This window comes from Trichomycterus rosablanca, unplaced genomic scaffold (assembly GCF_030014385.1).
Source record: "Trichomycterus rosablanca isolate fTriRos1 unplaced genomic scaffold, fTriRos1.hap1 scaffold_365, whole genome shotgun sequence".
NCBI lineage: Eukaryota > Metazoa > Chordata > Actinopteri > Siluriformes > Trichomycteridae > Trichomycterus > Trichomycterus rosablanca.
Genome location: NW_026947193.1, coordinates 6,840 through 24,975, shown reverse-complemented (window position 1 = coordinate 24,975; position 18,136 = coordinate 6,840). Strand labels below are relative to the sequence as shown.

The window sequence follows — 18,136 nt, the reverse complement described above, 5'->3', positions numbered from 1 at the left end:
TATACTTAAATATCTGCAGAAATGTGAGGGGTGTACTCACTTTTGTGATACACTGTATATAGTGGTGTGTGTTATGTAGTGGTGTTTATTGTGCCGTGATGTCTATATTTAATCTCACTGTGTTGGAGTCTTTAAATTGAAGTGTTTATGATGATGTGTGTGTTTGATTCCTGCAGGGCTGATAATGTGTGTTATTGAGTGGTGTTTATTATGTAGAGGTGTTTAAGTGTTTATGATGGTGTGTTTAATTCCTGCAGGTCTGATAATGAAGTTGCCGTTTTGGGGGCAGCCGCCCGATCAGAACTGCTACGACGACTCCATCTACTGGGAGGTGAGAAAATACTACAAACACTTTGTTTTATTCATTACTGACCTCTGAAAGGTGTTGGTCACTGGTAAATACTACATTCTTAATACTGGTACTGCTGCCACCCCCCACACCCGATCAAGGAGGGCAGAGTCTGCTGTCACTTTTTTTCACCTGTGAGGGGCGGGGTCTTACAGAGCACCGTACAGCGTACAGAGAGCCACTCACTGCTGCCTATGATCAGACCAGGCCAGCAGATGGCGCACCGGCGCCCGCAACGAGGAACCTGTTTCAGCCATCGTCCCTCCCCCTACAGACACAGCCAGTCGTAATAAAGAGAAGGACTGGCTGTTTGATGAGAACAAACACCACGTTACCTTAATGGAAAACGTTATTAGCGTTCAGTTAGTTGAACGATCGAGCTCGTCTGTAGAGGACTAACACATATGACCGCATGAGGGATGAACTTTTGATGTTGTTTTTTGTGCAGGTACCTGAGGAGGAGGAGGCAGAAGAAAGTCTCACTCACACCGACCATTCGAAGAACAAAACTGAGGCTTAAAACCTCAAACCTCAACATCACTCATCAGGGATCAACCAGGATCATCAGAGCAGCTCAAACCAACCGAAACAACCGAAACAACCGAATTATCAGTCGACTTCCGTTAAAGCCAAAGTTTCACTGTGTATTATACATCTATATTTTTTTATATTAGAATTTTAAACCTCTTGTTTTGATACTAACTCCCCGTGCCTTACAGAGACTGATCTCAGATCAGATCAGATCAGTAAAGAGACGTCTGAATGCATGCTTTAATGTTTCCTCCACCCCCCCCCCCCCCCCCCACACACACACACACACAGGTAACTGACTTAATATGATTTATACACTTTTGTATTTATGTGTGTGTGTGTCTGTGTGTGTGTGTGTGTGTTTATATCACTAGCTTGAGCTTCCTATAGTTAGAAGAATGTGAAGCTCCTGGCATCACAGTATATCACAAAAAAGATTAAAATTGTAATAAACATATTCTGTCTTCAATAAATATGTTTTATACATCTGCTCTGGATGACCTCAGGTTTTTTATACACCTAAAACACACTCGTGAACACACTCACGGATGGTGAGGACATCGAGACAGCATATCTGACATAAATGACAGGAGAAAGTAAAAATTATGAACAAAGTAGTAAAAATCACAATATAAATAACACCAATCGAACCATAAGGCGCATCCCGACGCAAAGACAGGCGACTGCAACACTGGAGCAGAAACACTGCAGTACAACAGACACAAAAACACACACACGGACACGAGAAGTGCAAACCCAGACGAGAAGAAACGCCCCGAGTGCAACCTCTCCAGCTACTCAATCCACCAACGAGTAAATAAAAGCACTCAGATGTTATCCAGGCTCTCATCATTAAGGGATCTGTGGTGCCGTGACTCCCGGCAGCTTTTTCTGTGTCCACAGTCAGACTCCTGCAACTGATTTTAAATGTGCAGTAGCTGAAGGTCTGATATTTGAACGCTGGCCTGCTTCAAAAGTGCCTGTAACTGCCTGAGTCAGATTTAATGATGCTTGTCTACAAAACCAAAATAGACCCCACTCACTCATCAATCCCCACTCACTCATCACTCATCAATCCCCACTCACTCACTCATCAATCATCAATCCCCACTCACTCACTCATCATCAATCCCCACTCACTCACTCATCAATCCCCACTCACTCATCACTCATCAATCCCCACTCACTCACTCATCAATCATCAATCCCCACTCACTCACTCATCTTCAATCCCCACTCACTCACTCATCAATCCCCACTCACTCAATCATCAATCCCCACTCACTTACTCATCTTCAATCCCCACTCACTCACTCATCTTCAATCCCCACTCACTCACTCATCAATCCCCACTCACTCACTCATCAATCCCCACTCACTCATCAATCTCCACTCACTCATCAATCCCCACTCACTCACTCATCAATCCCCACTCACTCACTCATCAATCATCAATCCCCACTCACTCACTCATCAATCCCCACTTACTCACTCATCAATCATCAATCCCCACTCACTCACTCATCAATCCCCACTCACTCATCAATCATCAATCCCCACTCACTCATCACTCCCCACTCACTCATCACTCCCCACTCACTCATCAATCTCCACGTTCTACCTTATACCTTTAGCGCCGCAGACTAGATCAACTTGACCTATAGTAATATTAATAATAAAATTCCTATGATTATAAGTATGATTATTATCATTATTATTATTGATCATTTAAATAATAATAATAATAGTACTAACAGTATAATTGTTATTAATATAAATATAATAATATAGTAATAATAATAATAATAACAATAGAATAATAGTAGTAGTAATAATAATAGTAACAATAACTGTAATAATAATAATAAAAATAAGAGAATAATAAGAGAAGAAAAGTAGTACTGATAATAACAGTAATAACAATAATTATAATACTAATTGTAATATTTATAATAATATAATAGTAATAATAATAATAATAACAAATAATAATGGTTATAATAAGAAGAAGATTAATGATAATAATAATAATGATAATAATAATAATAATAACAAATAATAATGGTTATAATAAGAATAAGATTAATGATAATAATAATGATAATAATGATAATAATAACAAATAACAATGGTTATAATATTAGGAAGAAGATTAATGATAATAATAATAATAATAATGATAATAATAATAATAATAATAATAATAATAATAATGATAATAATAATAACAACAATAATAATAATGATAATAATAAAAACAATGATAATAATAATAATAATAATAATAATAATAATAACAATAATAATAATAATGATAATAATAATAATGATAATAATAATAATAACAATAATAATAATAATGATGATGATAATATTTGACTTAATAAATTACTTTCTCGTTATAAACGTCTGGTGACCGGGTGCTGTGATTGATCTGTTCACCGCTAGAGGGCAGAAATGAATGACATTCTCCCTTAGCAACCTTTAAGACGAAGAACAACAGTAGGACGTATTTTATGGTTGTGTCTCAATTTTACTTCACACAGAGCTGTAGTGTTCTAGAAAGTGTGTAGATTGCCATTATTGTTTCTTAAGTGTGTAGATTGCCATTATTGTAGGGAGTAAGGAGGTATTTGGGATGTGCCCATATTAGCTGAGGCGAAGCGATAACAATAATGGCTCCGTGCTGTTTTTGTTTATACTTGAAGTTTCACTGAAGCTGTTTCTGTAAAATATAAATATAATTAAAACTGTAAATGATGAAGAGCGGAGTGACTGAATAAAGTAAAGATTATTTTAGTTATAGCGTCTCATCCAGACTGGGATTCATCTTCTTACCATGGTGAGATAAAACTGTGCTGTGAGTAGCTTTAGCGTTAGCCGAGAGACACTAACACACACATGTATATAATTGTATACGTGTGTGTGTGTGTGTGTGTGTGTGTGTGTGTGTGTGTGTGTGTGTGTGTGTGTGTGTGTGTGTGTGTGTGTGTGTACAGTTGCATTGAAGTGTTTCACCTCACTTGCGTGTTCTTGGACTGTGGGAGGAAACCGGAGGCACCCGAGGAAACCCACACAGACACGGGGAGAACATGCAAACTCCACCTGGGAATCGAACCCAGGACCTTCCTGCTGTGAGGCGACGTGTGCCCCACATTTACACTTTTGGAATGATGCATTTTATCCAAAGTGACTTACAGTACTGTGGCAGTATACCGTCTAAGCAATTGATGGTTAAGGGCCTCGCTTAAGGGCCCAACAGTGGCAACCTGGCAATGGTGTGGCTTGAACCAGCAACCTTTTGATTACTAGTCCAGTACCTTAACTACTAGGCTACTTAGCTGTATTTTAATAACCTCTAATAGGGCAGCTCGGTGGGTAGCACTGTCACCTGAGTGAGGCTGAGGACAGGGCTCTGTGCAGGACTGGAGTTTCTTGGTTTTCCTGTCATGCTGGAATCGAAAGGGCCTTCCCTAAGCTGTTGCTGCACCAGTATTTGAGATACAACTCAGGAATTGACACAAAAAAAAAATCATAAAAACCATCCCTGCCGAGTTAAAACACGTCCACTTTTCTGTCCAACAGTCGACTAAAGTGGAGCGACGGGACAGAAGCGAGTCCAGGACGAGCACGAAGGAGAGAAGACGATCCAGCAGTCGAGGTTTGTCACAGTGGCTCAGTGATCATCTTTCGGCTGGATGTGTGTGGGTGTGTGTGTGTGTGTGGGTGTGGGTGTGTGGGTGTGTGTGTGTGTGTGTGTGTGGGTGTGTTGTGTGTGTGTGTTGTGTGTGTTGTGGGTGTGGGTGTGGGTGTTGTGTGTGTGTGTGTGTGTGTGTGTGTGTGTGTGTGTGTGTGTGTGTGTGTGTGTGTGTGTGTGTGTGTGTGTGTGTGTGTGTATAAACTCAGCTCCACCTCTGTGTCGGCTCTGTTGACAGGAAGAGACGAGAGGAAGAGGAAACGCAGCCGGAGCAGATCCTCGTCTGTCAGTTCTTCATCATCGTCGTCTTCTTCGTCATCTTCTTCTTCGTCTTCATCGTCACGTTCCTCGTCCAGCAGTAGCTCGTCAAGCAGCAGCAGCTCCAGTAGCAGCGGTGAGTTTGTTGTAAACTGTTTTCCCTCAGACCTCGTCTTGTGTTGCCAGCGCCTGGGATACGCCGCTGAAATCCCAGCCTGGTCACGCCCACCAAAAACTCACCCCACACCCCAGTAAGACTTGTTTACGTGAGGTGGACACAAGTAGAGACACAGGGTCTGTTTGAAAACCTATCGACCCCCCCTGCTTCCCACTACCTACCTGATCAGCTGCCTCAGTAGAGCTCATGATCAGATTATTTAGACGCTCTACTTATACAGAGATACACTGATTACATCACAGCGGTTTTAGCTTAGCATCTGAGGCGGCACAACCCGCTAGCACGGCATGGGAAATGCGTCTGTGTAGAGAGAGAGAGAGAGCGAGGTTTCACACAGACTCATGGTGGAGAGAGATCCACAGTGCTCCCAAGTCCCTGTTTCCACAGTGCTACCGACCCGTCCACATGTCCTGCAGACTCAGTTGGCCGTGTCTGAGTGGGGGCCGGGGGTTTTCCACAATTTGTGATGCAATATGTATGTGTGTGTATTTTGATGGTTAGTCCAGACTTTAGGGAAACCCTGTAGAAAAAATAGAAGCTATTCAAAGTAGAAAATAGAGATATCATGTGCAAAATGTTGTAAACTCGTTGTAAATGTCAGCATTGTGACCGTGACGTCGTGTTTCTTCATGATGTCTCACCAGATTCTTACCGAAAAAAGAGAAAAACCTCAAAGAAAGGAAAGAAGGAGAAATCTGGGAAAAAGGTACGTCTCAATCATCAGACCCTGGTCATGTGATGAATTTTCTGTCATATTTATTACTGAACGGGATCTGATCATCCCAGTCACCAGCTCTGCTTTCTCTCTCTCTCACACACACACACACACACACACACACCACTAATAAACAACGTCTAATAAATATAAACTAAAGTTTTGTTGTTGTTGTTTGTACAGAAGCATAAAAAAGAAAAAGCGCGCAAACGGAAGAAGGAGAAAAAGCACAAGGGGGGAGATGAAGACACTTCTGGTCCCGTCCAGATTTCTAAGGTTGTGTGTGTGTGGTGTGTGTGTGTGTGGTGTGTGTGTGTGTGTGTGTGTGTGTGTGTGTGTGTGGTGTGTGTGTGTGTGTGTGTGTGTGTGTGTGTGTGGTGTGGTGTGTGTGTGTGGTGTGGTGTGTGTGTGTGTGTGGTGTGTGTGTGGTGTGTGTGTGGTGTGTGTGTGTGTGTGTGTGTGTGTGTGTGTGTGTGTGGTGTGTGTGTGTGTGTGTGTGTGGTGTGGTTGTGTGTGTGTGGTGTGTGTGTGGTGTGTGTGGTGTGGTGTGTGTGTGTGTGTGTGGTGTGGTGTGTGTGTGTGTGTGGTGTGTGTGTGGTGTGTGTGTGTGTGTGTGGTGTGTGTGTGTGGTGTGTGTGTGTGTGTGTGTGGTGTGTGTGTGTGTGGTGTGTGTGTGTGTGTGTGTGTGGTGTGTGTGGTGTGGTGTGTGTGTGTGTGTGGTGTGTGTGTGTGTGTGTGTGTGGTGTGTGTGTGTGTGTGTGTGTGTGTGTGTGTGAATGCCGGTTTGAATCCACACCCTGATGCTGACGCTGCAGTCGGGTGTGTCTCTGTGTTTCAGTACCTGAAGGAGAAGAAGCGCAGTGGAAAGTTCAGCATGATCTCAGGGAAGAAGATCAAAATGAAGGTGAAGAAATCAAAGAAGGACAAACAGGTGGGAATTCTGGTGCCGGGGGGGGGGGGGTTATAAAACAGTCCAGTCCAGTCCAGTCCAGTTATACAAACAGTTAAGTAATTAAGGCCTTTAATCACCAATTAATACAATCACAATCATTAATCACGTTGGATAAAACATCAGCAGATATTCTTTGTGTGTGTGTGTGTGTGTGTGTGTGTGTGTGTGTGTGTGTGTGTGTGTGTGTGTGTGTGTGTGTGTGTGTGTGTGTGTGTGTGTGTGTGAGAGAGAGAGAGAGAGAGAGAGAGAGAGAGAGAGAGAGAGAGAGAATGGTTTGATGAAGACTGTAAAATAATCAGGCAGAAATTAAGACATCTATCAAACCAAAAACACAGAGAACCAAACAATCATCAAATTCGAACAAATTATGCTACAAATCTTAGGGAATATAAAAAGATTTTACGACATAAAAAACACATCTATTATACTCAGTATCTACAAAAAATTGAAAACTCTATTGACCAAAATCAATTCTGGGAACTGTGGAACAACCTGAGCAACAAAAACCCACATCATCTGGCCATAGAAAATCCAAATACCTGGAAAAATCACTTTGAACAATTATATGAGCAATTACCACCAGACGATTTTAATTCAGAACAGCAACAAATCATAGAAAATCTAAATATATTAGAATCTACCATAAAAGACTATCAGAACCCAATTGATTACCAAATTTCACCGGAAGAATTGAATACCCAAATTAAAAAACTCAAATCCAGAAAAGCCTGCGGACCTGACAGCATCAGGACGGAGATGCTGAAGTGCAGCAGTCCTCAGCTACAGCAGGCTCTGCTCAGGTTGTTCAATATCGTTCTCCAATCCAGCTGCTTTCCTGAGATCTGGAACAGGGGGCTTATTTCCCCAATCTACAAGAGTGGAGACAAATTCGACCCCAACAACTACCGAGGCATCTGTGTGAGCAGTAACCTGGGGAAGGTGTTCTGCTGTATCGTTAACGCCCGGATACAGGCCTTCCTTACCGAGCACAGTGTCCTGAGTAATGGACAGATCGGCTTTTTACCAAATCATCGCACTACTGACCATATTTACACCCTACACACCCTAATCCACCAACATCTACACAAACAAAATCATGCTAAAGTTTTTGCATGTTTTATAGATTTTAGAAAAGCATTTGATTCAATCTGGCAAGAAGGATTATATTATAAAATTATCCAAAATGGTGTAGGGGGTAAAGTCTATGACATCATTAAATCAATGTATGTCAATAATAAATGTGGAGTAAAAATTGGCAATAAAATGACTGAGGTCTTCACTCAGGGGCGTGGTGTCAGGCAGGGTTGCAGCTTGTCTCCTACTCTATTTAATATCTATATCAATGATTTAGCGGTGTTATTGAAGCGATCTGCAAATCCCGGCCTGACACTAAATAAAACGGAAGTTAAATTTCTTCTCTATGCGGATGACCTGGTGCTGCTGTCGCCCACAGAAAAGGGGCTTCAGCAGCATCTGGATCTGCTGGAGAAGTTCTGTCAGACCTGGGCCCTGACAGTAAATCCTAATAAATCTAAAATCATGATCTTCCAAAAGAAAGCCAGATCTCAGGAGAGCAGATATACTTTCAATCTAGGAGACACCGCCCTAGACCACACCCTTTCTTATGATTACCTGGGGCTCAAAATCAGCGCCTCAGGAGGCTTCAGTCTGGCAGTGGATGCACTGAAACAGAAGGCCTGCAGAGCCCTCTATTCAATTAAAAACAAATTCATTAAGATTGACGTCCCAATTAGAATCTGGTTAAAGATCTTTGATAGTATAATCCTGCCCATTGCGCTATACGGTAGTGAAGTATGGGGTCCACTCAGTCATCATGACTACACTAGATGGGACAAGCATCCCGCTGAAGTCCTGCATGCAGAATTCTGCAGAATGATTTTACATGTACAAAGAAAAACCCCAACCAACGCATGCAGGGCTGAATTAGGCCGATACCCATTAATTATTAATATTAAAAAAAGAGCCCTTAAATTCTGGATGCACCTAAAATCCAGTCCCACAACAAGCCTGCAGTTTCAGGCACTCCTATCCCAAGAGCTCTACCCTGAAAAGAGTCCCCTGTGTCAGCTGGTCCAGAGACTGACCAACACACTGACCCCTAACAACCCTAACTCTCTGACCAGCACTGCTTCCCAAACACCAATCAGGATCACCCAAATTATCAAACACCTCAAAAACACTTATCTGGAACATTGGACAACCCAAACTCAATCCCAAAACAGACTGAACTGCTATCTGACCCTAAAACATGAATACAACCTGGCCACGTATCTCTTCACTGTCCGAGATACGAAGCAGAGACACATTCTCACCAAATACAGACTGAGTGACCACAGCCTGGCCATCGAGAGAGGCAGGTTAAAAAAGTCCTGGATCCCCAGAGAGGAGAGACTGTGTGGTCACTGCAGGACAGGTGAGGTTGAGACAGAGGTGCACTTCCTTCTAAACTGCCCAAAATACACAACAATTAGACACAAATATTTTGATCAGTTTGGAAGAGAGGTGAGCGGCTTCAGAACGCTGACAGACAGCGAGAAACTGGCCATTATATTAGGAGAGGGACCATCAGCCTCCACTGCAGCCAGATATGTACAGGAGTGTCACACACTCCGGGACAGTGAGTGAAACACCAGATCATCCCCCCACCCACCCCCCGCACACACACCACACACACACCACACACAACACACACACACACACACACACACATCACACACCCACTACACACACACAGTAATATTTTCTCTTTTTTTTGTGTGAATAATTGTCTAATTACATAATGAATATTTTATTACCATTTTTTTTCTATGTATATACTTGTTCTTTTTTTCAAATATTTATATATACTAATGTAAGCTTTGACAATACAAATATGTAAATTTGTCATGTCAATAAAGCAAATTGAATTGAATTGAATTGAATTGAGAGAGAGACAGAGAGACAGAGAGAGTGAGAGTGTGTATGTGTATATTAGCTGATAAAGTACAAATGACTGAATGATGTACAGGGGTGTGTGTGTGTGTGTGTGTGTGTGTGTGTGTGTGTGTGTGTGTGTGTGTGTGTGTGTGTGTGTGTGTGTGTGTGTGTGTGTGTGTGTGTGTGTGTGTGTGTGTGTGTGTGTGTGTGTGTGTGTGTGTGTGTGTGTGTGTGTGTGTGTGTGTGTGTGTGTGTGTGTGTGTGTGTGTGTGTGTGTGTGTGTGTGTGTGTGTGTGTGTGTGTGTGTGTGTGTGTGTGTGTGTGTGTGTGTGTGTGTGTGTGTGTGAGAGAGAGAGAGTGTATGTGTATATTAGCTGATAAAGTACAAATGACTGAATGATGTACAGGGGTGTGTGTGTGTGTGTGTGTGTGTGTGTGTGTGTGTGTGTGTGTGTGTGTGTGTGTGTGTGTGTGAGAGAGAGAGTGTGTATGTGTATATTAGCTGATAAAGTACAAATGACTGAATGATGTACAGGGGTGTGTGTGTGTGACTGAGGTACAAGGGTGTAAGGGTGTGTCTGTGTGTGAGATAGAGACTGAGCAACGTGTGTGTGTGTGTGTGTGTGTATGTGTGTATTAGCTGATACAGTATCAGTGACTGATGTACTGTGTGTGTGTGTGTGTGTGTGTGTGTGTGTGTGTGTGTGTGTGTGTGTATTAGCTGATACAGTATCAGTGACTGATGTACTGTGTGTGTGTGTGTGTGTGTGTGTGTGTGTGTGTGTGTGTGTGTGTGTGTGTGTGTGTGTGTGTGTGTGTGTGTGTATTAGCTGATACAGTATCAGTGACTGATGTACTGGGTGTGTGTGTGTGTGTGTGTGTGTGTGTGTGTGTGTGTGTGTGTATTAGCTGATACAGTATCAGTGACTGATGTACTGGGTGTGTGTGTGTGTGTGTGTGTGTGTGTGTGTGTGTGTGTGTGTGTGTGTGTGTGTGTGTGTGTGTATTAGCTGATACAGTATCAGTGACTGATGTACTGTGTGTGTGTGTGTGTGTGTGTGTGTATTAGCTGATACAGTATCAGTGACTGATGTGCTGGGTGTGTGTGTGCTTTTGTGCAGTAGTGTGTGTGTGTCTGCGTGGGTTTCCTCTGGGAGCTCCGGTTTCCTCCCACAGTACAAAGACGTGCAAGTGTGAGGTGAACTGGAGACACTAAATTGTCCGGGACTGTGTTTGATATTAAACTTGAACTGATGAATCTTGTGTACGCAGTAACTATCGTTCCTGTCATGAATGTAAACAAAGTGTAAAAAAACATCACGTTACAATCCTAATAAACAAATAAATGTAAATAAAAAATAATTATTTATGTATTTATCGTTTATTTTTTTTTTTTCCTCTTTCTGGTTGCAGAGAGATAAAAACCGTGCCGAGCTGCTGGAGTTCCTGAACTCTACGTACTGATTCAGACTCTCTGCTTCTGTTTTTCCGTCATTGTTTGATGTTTTGTTTTGTTTTTTATTTTTATTTAATTTTTTACTTCCGTTTCTCGGCCGGTCAGCTCTCAGGGACGGTGTGTGTGACGTCCTGTAATGAACGGACAGCACTGTGGCGCTTCGTAATCCTGATGTGAAGTGGTGGTGGTGGCGTCCACGTTCCTCCAGTGTTCCTAATGTCCACATGACTCCTGATCTGTGCAGTTTTACATGGACTTTATTCATTTCTTCTTTATTTACTTTCCGCTACTACACCGGTCAGGGAAAAGGCTGCAGGCCTCCCACACTCTCTCCGACACTTCTGAGACTTTACGGTCTCTCCTGAGCAGACACTAGGGGTCGCTGTTGTTGCAGCAACTTGACTGCCTTGTACAGAGTAATTATAGCTCATATCTGGCAACCCTGGTCATACTGGTACCACAATCACTGAAACAAACACAGGACATCCAATACCAGCAAACGATGTGTGTTAAGTGCCTGACCAGGGTGTTGAGGGCGGCAGGGTTGCTTTGAACCGCTCCACCATCCGAGCACGTGTTTTGAACGTTACAAAGAGCTAGCTTGGGCATCTTAACACCTACTGACCAATCAGCAAACTCGAAATCCACACATTCCAGGATCAAACACCTCCAGAATATTACAGAGAAGAAACCTGGAGAGGAACCAGGCACTGACGAGAGCGGATGAAGTGTTTTGTCCACCCGTAGCACCACGTTCCAGACATTTTCAAACACGTTCTGACTTGTACAGACATGAACTGTTTACACACGGTAGAAAAAGTGCAGCCGACTTTGCAGCAACAGTTTAGGGAAGGTCCTTCCCTGGTCCAGTGTGGCTGTGCCCCTTGTGCACAAAGACATGCAACAGAGCCCTGACCTCAGCTCCACTCAACAGCTCTGGGATGAACCGGAACCCGGCCACACGAATGCTCTTCTGTAATACTAAATGGGCACAAATTCCCATACTACAAACATACTACAAAGTGCTGTGGGAAGCTTCTCAGAAGAGCGGCTGTTCTAGCTGAAATGGTCACACATACTGTACATCACTCTGATTAAATACCTCTGTTTCAATAAAGCTCACGGTCAGGTGTCCAAATACTTTTGGTCATATTTGTTATGTTGTGTGTTCATAAACTTGACTGGTTTATGTTCCCAAATCATGTTGCTGTAAGCGGTTGCCAGATCAAGCTCATCCCTGCATAATAGTGTGTGTACTTCACCTCATTACCTTTGTAATAAAGCATAAAGTCGCAGTAATGACTCCTTTCATTAATTATTATTTTATTATTTTCATTAATTATAAACTTTAGTTCCTGTGTGAACCATTTCAGCCCCACTCTGAGAAACGAGGTGGCTTTAACGTCGCTCGTACACTTGACTGCATCGTTATTGCATGAGTTATTGTAGTGCATATCTGGCAACCCTGTTCATATAGGTACAAGAAGCAGTAAGACGGTCACTAGATGTCTGAAAGATCTGACGTGTATAAAATCCCACCTTGTGAATGTATGAGCAGATTCAGACCACCTCTGTGACGTCCTACCCATCCGAAAAATACTCTAATCAACGTTTACACTTCACGTCAGGGTCTAAGAGGGCCCGGAGCATGCACCACAGACACTGGACTCATGTCACTCATCAGAAACAAAACAGACTCCTCACTGCCTGGTACTGGAGCTCAGAACAAAACGTCCAATATTCTAACTTAGAATGCACAGATCACCATTTAATACAAAAATAAATACTAATAATAGTTAATTGTTAATAATAAAAGTTTTATTTATATAGCACCTTTCACAATCTCAAGGTGGCTTTACAAATAAGTACAGTAGATAATAGAAAATGAAAAAAAATAATAAAAGTGGTTAAATACTTTTCTCTCCTCAAAAACTCTAGAAACAACACACTGACGTACACTGAATTATAAAATAATGCTTAAAATTGCTTTAAATAAAATAAACTGCTGTACATTATTACTCTAAATTTATTTGCATTTTATCCACTGTCCCAACTTTTTCTGATCTTGGCTCAGGTGTTTAAGCCACGCCCTTTGCTAATAGGTGCATAAAACGCTTCCAGCGGGTGCACAGAGCCCTAACCTTAACCCAGTCGAACATCTTTGGGATGAATCGGAACATCGATTGCGAGCCAGACCTTCCTAGCCAATATCAGTATGAAATCTTATGGGAAACTGACGGCTGTTAAAGCTGTAGGAAGGGGCGCTCATGGTTTTGGAATAAAAAAGTCCAACAAGCTCCTGGTCAGGTGTCCGTACACTTTTGGTCGTGTATTTGGTTATTTAGTTATTGTCTCATTTTCTAAAAACATGAGGTTAAAAGCAGAAACGATAAAGAACTGAGAATCGTTATAAGTACGTAGTTATTACAGAGGATTTTCTCTCGTTCCACCTCGACGCTCCTGCAAAGTCCTACATTCCGAAAAGTCCGTTAATGCCCGTTGCGCGTGAAGTCCGGCACGCTGAACACCCGCGGTGCCCGTTCTGCTGCCCGCTCCAGACCTCTCTCCACATCCTGGGATATGGTGTGGACCTCCTCTAACCCGGAGGAGCTGGAGGTGAGGGCCACCGAGCTCCCGAATGGATTGATGCGTATCCTGGATTTGAGGGTGAGCATGGACAGGCTGATGGAGCGCTTGTTGTTCCACTGCCGACTCAGACGCTGCGCCTCCTTCTCCTCCTGCATCCGCTCCAGGGTCTCCAGGAGAACGCCGCGGAAAAGGCCGGACACCTCCTGCACCTCCGGCTCGTTCTCGCTCAGCACCTGGCGAAAACTAAAGAGATGAAGAAGCTCACCGTTTATCCCTTACATTAAGGTTCCAGAAGTATAAGGACAGCCGCTAAATATTTACATTCTCAGCATTTAGTAGACACTTTTTATCCAAAGTGACTTACAGTACTGTCTGAGCCATTGAGGGTTAAGGGCCTCGCTCAAGGGCCCAACAGTGACAACCTGGCAGTGGTGGGGTTTGAACCAGCAACCTTTTGATTTCTAATCCAGTATCTTAACCACTAGGCTACAGCTGCCCTGTTTATATTTGGTTTCAGTATCATGATGTTCATGTTTCATCACCTCTTCAGCTTGGTCAGGTTTGCGGCAAGTGTGGTTTGCCCAGAATCGCTGGGCACAATGGGGTAACACAACCCAGACCGGATGCCAATCCATAGTGGGGCCTCGGTCACTCGTACCCTCCTCGTACACCATCGGGGTCTCCAGCAGAGGAAGAGTCACTGGCAACATGTGCTAGCCCAGAATGTGCTCGTCCTGAAGATGCTTCCTAGCTGACGTACACCAGAGCAGCAGATTTTCGTCCTTCACGTCTCCTGATGATCTCTCGAGTTGATTATGGAGGAGGTTATAATGGCTCCTCGTCGGCAGAGCCACTTATTTTACCCTCAGGAGACTCGGCTGTTCGTAGAAGAAGGAAAATTGCTCACCACGGCCGCGTAATTAAACCATCTGGTGTGTGTTGAGTTTGCTGAACGCGGCTCTCAGATGTTCGGTCCTGGAGAGAGTTTTTGAATCGTCCCGCAGTGTGGTGCAGACTTCAGTTATTAAAAGGGGTGTCTACATACTTTTGACCATGTGGTGTAAGTGAGTGAGTGTAATGTTTGTGCGTGGTATTTACCGGAGTATCATTGTCCCGCAGTAGGACGGGTGCAGTTTGCCGCAGAGATCTTCCAGCGCCAGTCTCTCGCCTTGGCTGATATCGTAGGTGGTGCGCGGCATGCTCACCAGCCAGCTGTAATCCACCCCTGTGCTCAGCCGGCGATATTCGTTATCGCGCTCACGCTGCAGGCGCTCGGCCTCCTTTATCTGCCAGCTGAGCTCCAGCATCAGGGTGTCGGTCACCACCTCGGCCGGGTCACGTCGAGCGCTCCGGTACGGCGGCTCGCTCCAGCCGAACCACGACATCATGGCTCCGCCGCTCCAGGCTCCTCACACCAGGCCTCAGGTCCTAAAAGGTGACAACATTGTATGGTACGCTACCATGCAATTTCCCCCCTTTAGTTTCCCTATCTAGTCATATCCAATTCCCAACTGTAAACTGGATGCTGCCTGCACAACCCTCATCTGATAACGGAGAGCCAGATCGCCACAAGTCCCCTCAGATGTGTCTAATCTGCGGCCGCTACATATCACCTGCCAGTCTTGGGTTCCCACACAAGAGCCGTATCGCCTACAGAGAGCCACGCTAAGCTCCCTGTTACACCCCCCACCACCACTCGCAGGTGCTCTGTCCAGTCTTGGAGATCGCATATCACAGCAGCAGCTAAAAGAGAAGTCGTCCAACCTTCCCTCCCTCAAACACGGCCCTCACCAGCACCTTTTTAAAGCCATTAAGGCCACATCTTTCTTTTCAGCAAGACGATGCCAGACCTGCACGTGCTATACAGAATGTGTGTGCTTGACCGGCCTGCCTTCAGTCCAGATCCGTATCCTGTTGAAAATGTCCGATGCATCATGAAGAAGAGAATCTCGCATCAAGCAAGAATGGAGAACAATTAAAAAGTCTCATTAATAGGAACGCTGATGGATCACAGAGTGGAACACGTCCCTGTCCCAACTTTTTTGGCGCGTGTTGCAGGCATCAAATTCTAAACGTGTTTCTATTTACAAACTAGAATTAAGTTGATCAGTGAAACACTGGAAATCTTTGCTTTGTACTTTAATCAGTTAAATAAAGATTCGAGAGCATCAACACATCACAGATTCTTCTTTTTACTGAGATTTAAAAACGTCCCATCTTTTCAGATCAACTGATGAGCTACGTACTGTCGTACTGGGATGTTGATGTGAACGAGGTTAAATCTTTTGACCCTGTAGAATGATGTACCAGTCATTTCCAGATCCTTGTGTCCAACTGGTTTGCGTCGTTGCTCTATATCAGAGCGACTGGATTGGATTGAAGCGTCCGTACTGGACCCCAATGAAAGTAAATTCTTCAGTGAAGTTACAACCTACAACATAAATGCTTCACATTGCCTAAAAATTTTAAAATAAATAAATAAATATTCATTTCACGTGATGTAATTCTTGGTACGTACCGTAAACTCTTTCCTCAGTCTTATCCAGTTTTTCAGTCCTCAGGATCGGTCCTTAAGGTCTGATGTTCTAATCCCTGTCCTGGTTTGGCTCTCCTGTTTGGTGTCTCTTCGAGTCTTTCTGTGTATCTGTGTATCTGTGTATCTGTGTATGTGTGTACCTCCTCCTCCTCCACCGCCTCCTCGTCTCTGGATCTCTGACCCAGCACAGGTCTCTTAACAGAACAGCAGCGCTCCCTCCTTCCCTCCCTCCGAGCCTCCCGCCCGCCGCCTCTCTCCTGGCTGCAGGCGCTGAAGTGTTTTCCTATTTGCAGTTGCTATAGAGATGTTCTGTAAGCCCGAGCTTACAAAGACGCTGACGCACCAGCGCCGTGGCAGAGGTCAGGCCGGCTGTAAGGAGCTTACACGCCTCCGTGTGGGGGCCACGGCCGGCCTGTTGTTCATCACTCTGCAGCAGTAAACACACATAACCGAATTACTTCCTGTGATTACCAGAGACGAGAGGGAGTCAAAACAAGCGCTAACGATATGATGAACCGTTCACCAAGCGCACAGCCAACAAGTAAAGTGTATCTGAGAAATGTAAACTAAATAATCCTGTTTTATGATAATAAATATTTACAACAATCAGAATGATGAGTTCTGAGATCAGTGAGTGCAGTTAAATAAGGAAAAGTTAAAAATAGATGAAGGACAGAAGAATGGATGGCTGCCTGGCTGGCTGGCTGGCTGGCTGAAAGGATGGATGGATGGATGGATGGATGGATGGATGGATGGATGCATGCATGGATGCATGGATGCATGGATGGATGGATGGATGGATGGAGTAATGATTGGATGAGGAAGTGATGGATGGCTGAAGGAAATAATAATTAGTTGGATGATTTGATAATCGGATGGATGGGTGAGTGAATGAATGGATGGATGGATGGATGGATGAATGCATGAAATAAAAATGGATGCACGAAAATGCAAATGATATAAGAAATGGACTGATGGATGAGTGGAGGAAATGGTCATGAATAAATGAATGGTTGGACTGATGGTGGAAGTAATGAGGATTGGATGGATAAGAACAAAGGCTAAAATAAAAAATTGATGTATTTGTAAGGTTCTGTGGCGTCAGTGGTACTTACCACTCTTCCCTGATGTCACAGAGCCTTACAGAGCTCAGTAGAGGAAGGCCTTAAATAATAGGCCTTCCAATTAGGGCGAATTGCCTGCAGCTGTGGGCTGGCTTACTTAAGCCAGCTCTGCACAGCAGCGGGTGTCGCACCTTTTGTCTGCTTTTGTTTCTTTTGTTTGTTTTTTCAGTTCTCTGGAGGCAGCGCATCCACGCTGTTATAGGTTAGACGGTATCCCCTGGTGGCATGTGCCATTAGGGTGTGTAGACTGCAAGGTCGAGGTAACATCTTTATTTAGCCTATTGCTTTAGCGTGGTGCGACGCCGTGCAGCCCTCGTGCTGCCTTTTCTTTGTTCGGTTAGCGTTAGCGGTGCGGCTAAACAGCAAGCGATATCGCTTGCAGCCGTATCCGCATTATCCTCTCATCTTAAGTGGTCATTTTGTTTCGTAACCGCTGGGTGGCGAGGCCGTTAAGTGTTCGGCTCTCGCATCAACATCCCCGGTTCGAATCCGCACTTCTGAGGTTGTCTAACTGATTTGTTCTTTTCTTCTCTTTTCAGATCGGCGAACTTCATTAGCTGCAACCTTCAGCGAAGCCACGCCGATCGCGTCCTTCCCGTAGCCCACCGCCGTGCGGGGGGCTATTGATGTCCGGGAGTCCTTAACTCCCGTGTCATATTGCTGTAGTGCCTTAGCGCTTTCAGCTTGGTGGGTTAGTAACTGCCTGATGGTGATGCCGTCAAGCGCTCGGCTATAACGCCATTACCCGGTTTACACCCACCGCTTTATTCTCAGCGATAGTGGGATTAGTAACTGCCTGATGGTGATGCCGTCA

The 18,136-nt window shown here is 44.0% G+C and overlaps 2 protein-coding genes and 1 long non-coding RNA gene across 5 annotated transcripts; 2 read left to right on the top strand and 1 right to left on the bottom strand.

Moving 5' to 3' along the window:
- The first annotated feature begins 254 nt into the window (after nt 1-254).
- Nucleotides 255-1,369, top strand: LOC134307877 (uncharacterized). Its single transcript, XR_010010227.1, has 2 exons — nt 255-331; nt 798-1,369. It is a non-coding gene; the product is annotated as an uncharacterized LOC134307877 (long non-coding RNA).
- Nucleotides 1,370-3,401: 2,032 nt separating this feature from the next.
- LOC134307875 (pinin-like) lies at nt 3,402-12,213 on the top strand. Of its 3 annotated transcripts, none has more exons than XM_062990597.1 (8): nt 3,402-3,430; nt 3,880-4,014; nt 4,466-4,541; nt 4,816-4,971; nt 5,658-5,719; nt 5,912-6,004; nt 6,567-6,659; nt 11,031-12,213. In XM_062990597.1, the coding sequence occupies exons 2-8, from the start codon at nt 3,973-3,975 to the stop codon at nt 11,079-11,081; spliced, it is 573 nt and encodes a 190-aa protein (XP_062846667.1). In that variant the 5' UTR covers nt 3,402-3,430; nt 3,880-3,972; the 3' UTR covers nt 11,082-12,213. The 3 variants fall into 3 exon arrangements, with proteins under 3 accessions (XP_062846667.1, XP_062846666.1, XP_062846668.1); XM_062990596.1 differs by lacking the exon at nt 3,402-3,430 and adding an exon at nt 3,529-3,722; XM_062990598.1 differs by lacking the exons at nt 3,402-3,430; nt 3,880-4,014 and adding an exon at nt 3,529-3,722.
- A 739-nt stretch (nt 12,214-12,952) lies between these two features.
- LOC134307876 (protein RD3-like) lies at nt 12,953-15,149 on the bottom strand. The gene is made up of 2 exons (XM_062990599.1): nt 14,761-15,149; nt 12,953-13,905 (listed from the first exon to the last, which is right to left on the bottom strand). Exons 1-2 carry the CDS (start codon nt 15,048-15,050, stop codon nt 13,563-13,565), a joined length of 633 nt encoding a protein of 210 aa, XP_062846669.1. The 5' UTR covers nt 15,051-15,149; the 3' UTR covers nt 12,953-13,562.
- Between the last annotated feature and the right edge of the window lie 2,987 nt (nt 15,150-18,136).

What these genes read in the sequence shown, in the direction of transcription:
- LOC134307875 (XM_062990597.1), top strand. Translation starts at nt 3,973, where the DNA reads ATGCAAACTCCACCTGGGAATCGAACCCAGGACCTTCCTGCT. An exon ending in GAACCCAGGACCTTCCTGCT is followed by an intron (nt 4,015 to 4,465) that starts GTGAGGCGACGT and finishes TCTGTCCAACAG; the next exon opens with TCGACTAAAGTGGAGCGACG. An exon ending in AGGAGAAATCTGGGAAAAAG is followed by an intron (nt 5,720 to 5,911) that starts GTACGTCTCAAT and finishes TTGTTTGTACAG; the next exon opens with AAGCATAAAAAAGAAAAAGC.
- LOC134307876 (XM_062990599.1), bottom strand. Translation starts at nt 15,050, where the DNA reads ATGATGTCGTGGTTCGGCTGGAGCGAGCCGCCGTACCGGAGCGCTCGA. An exon ending in TGCGGGACAATGATACTCCG is followed by an intron (nt 13,906 to 14,760) that starts GTAAATACCACG and finishes TCATCTCTTTAG; the next exon opens with TTTTCGCCAGGTGCTGAGCG.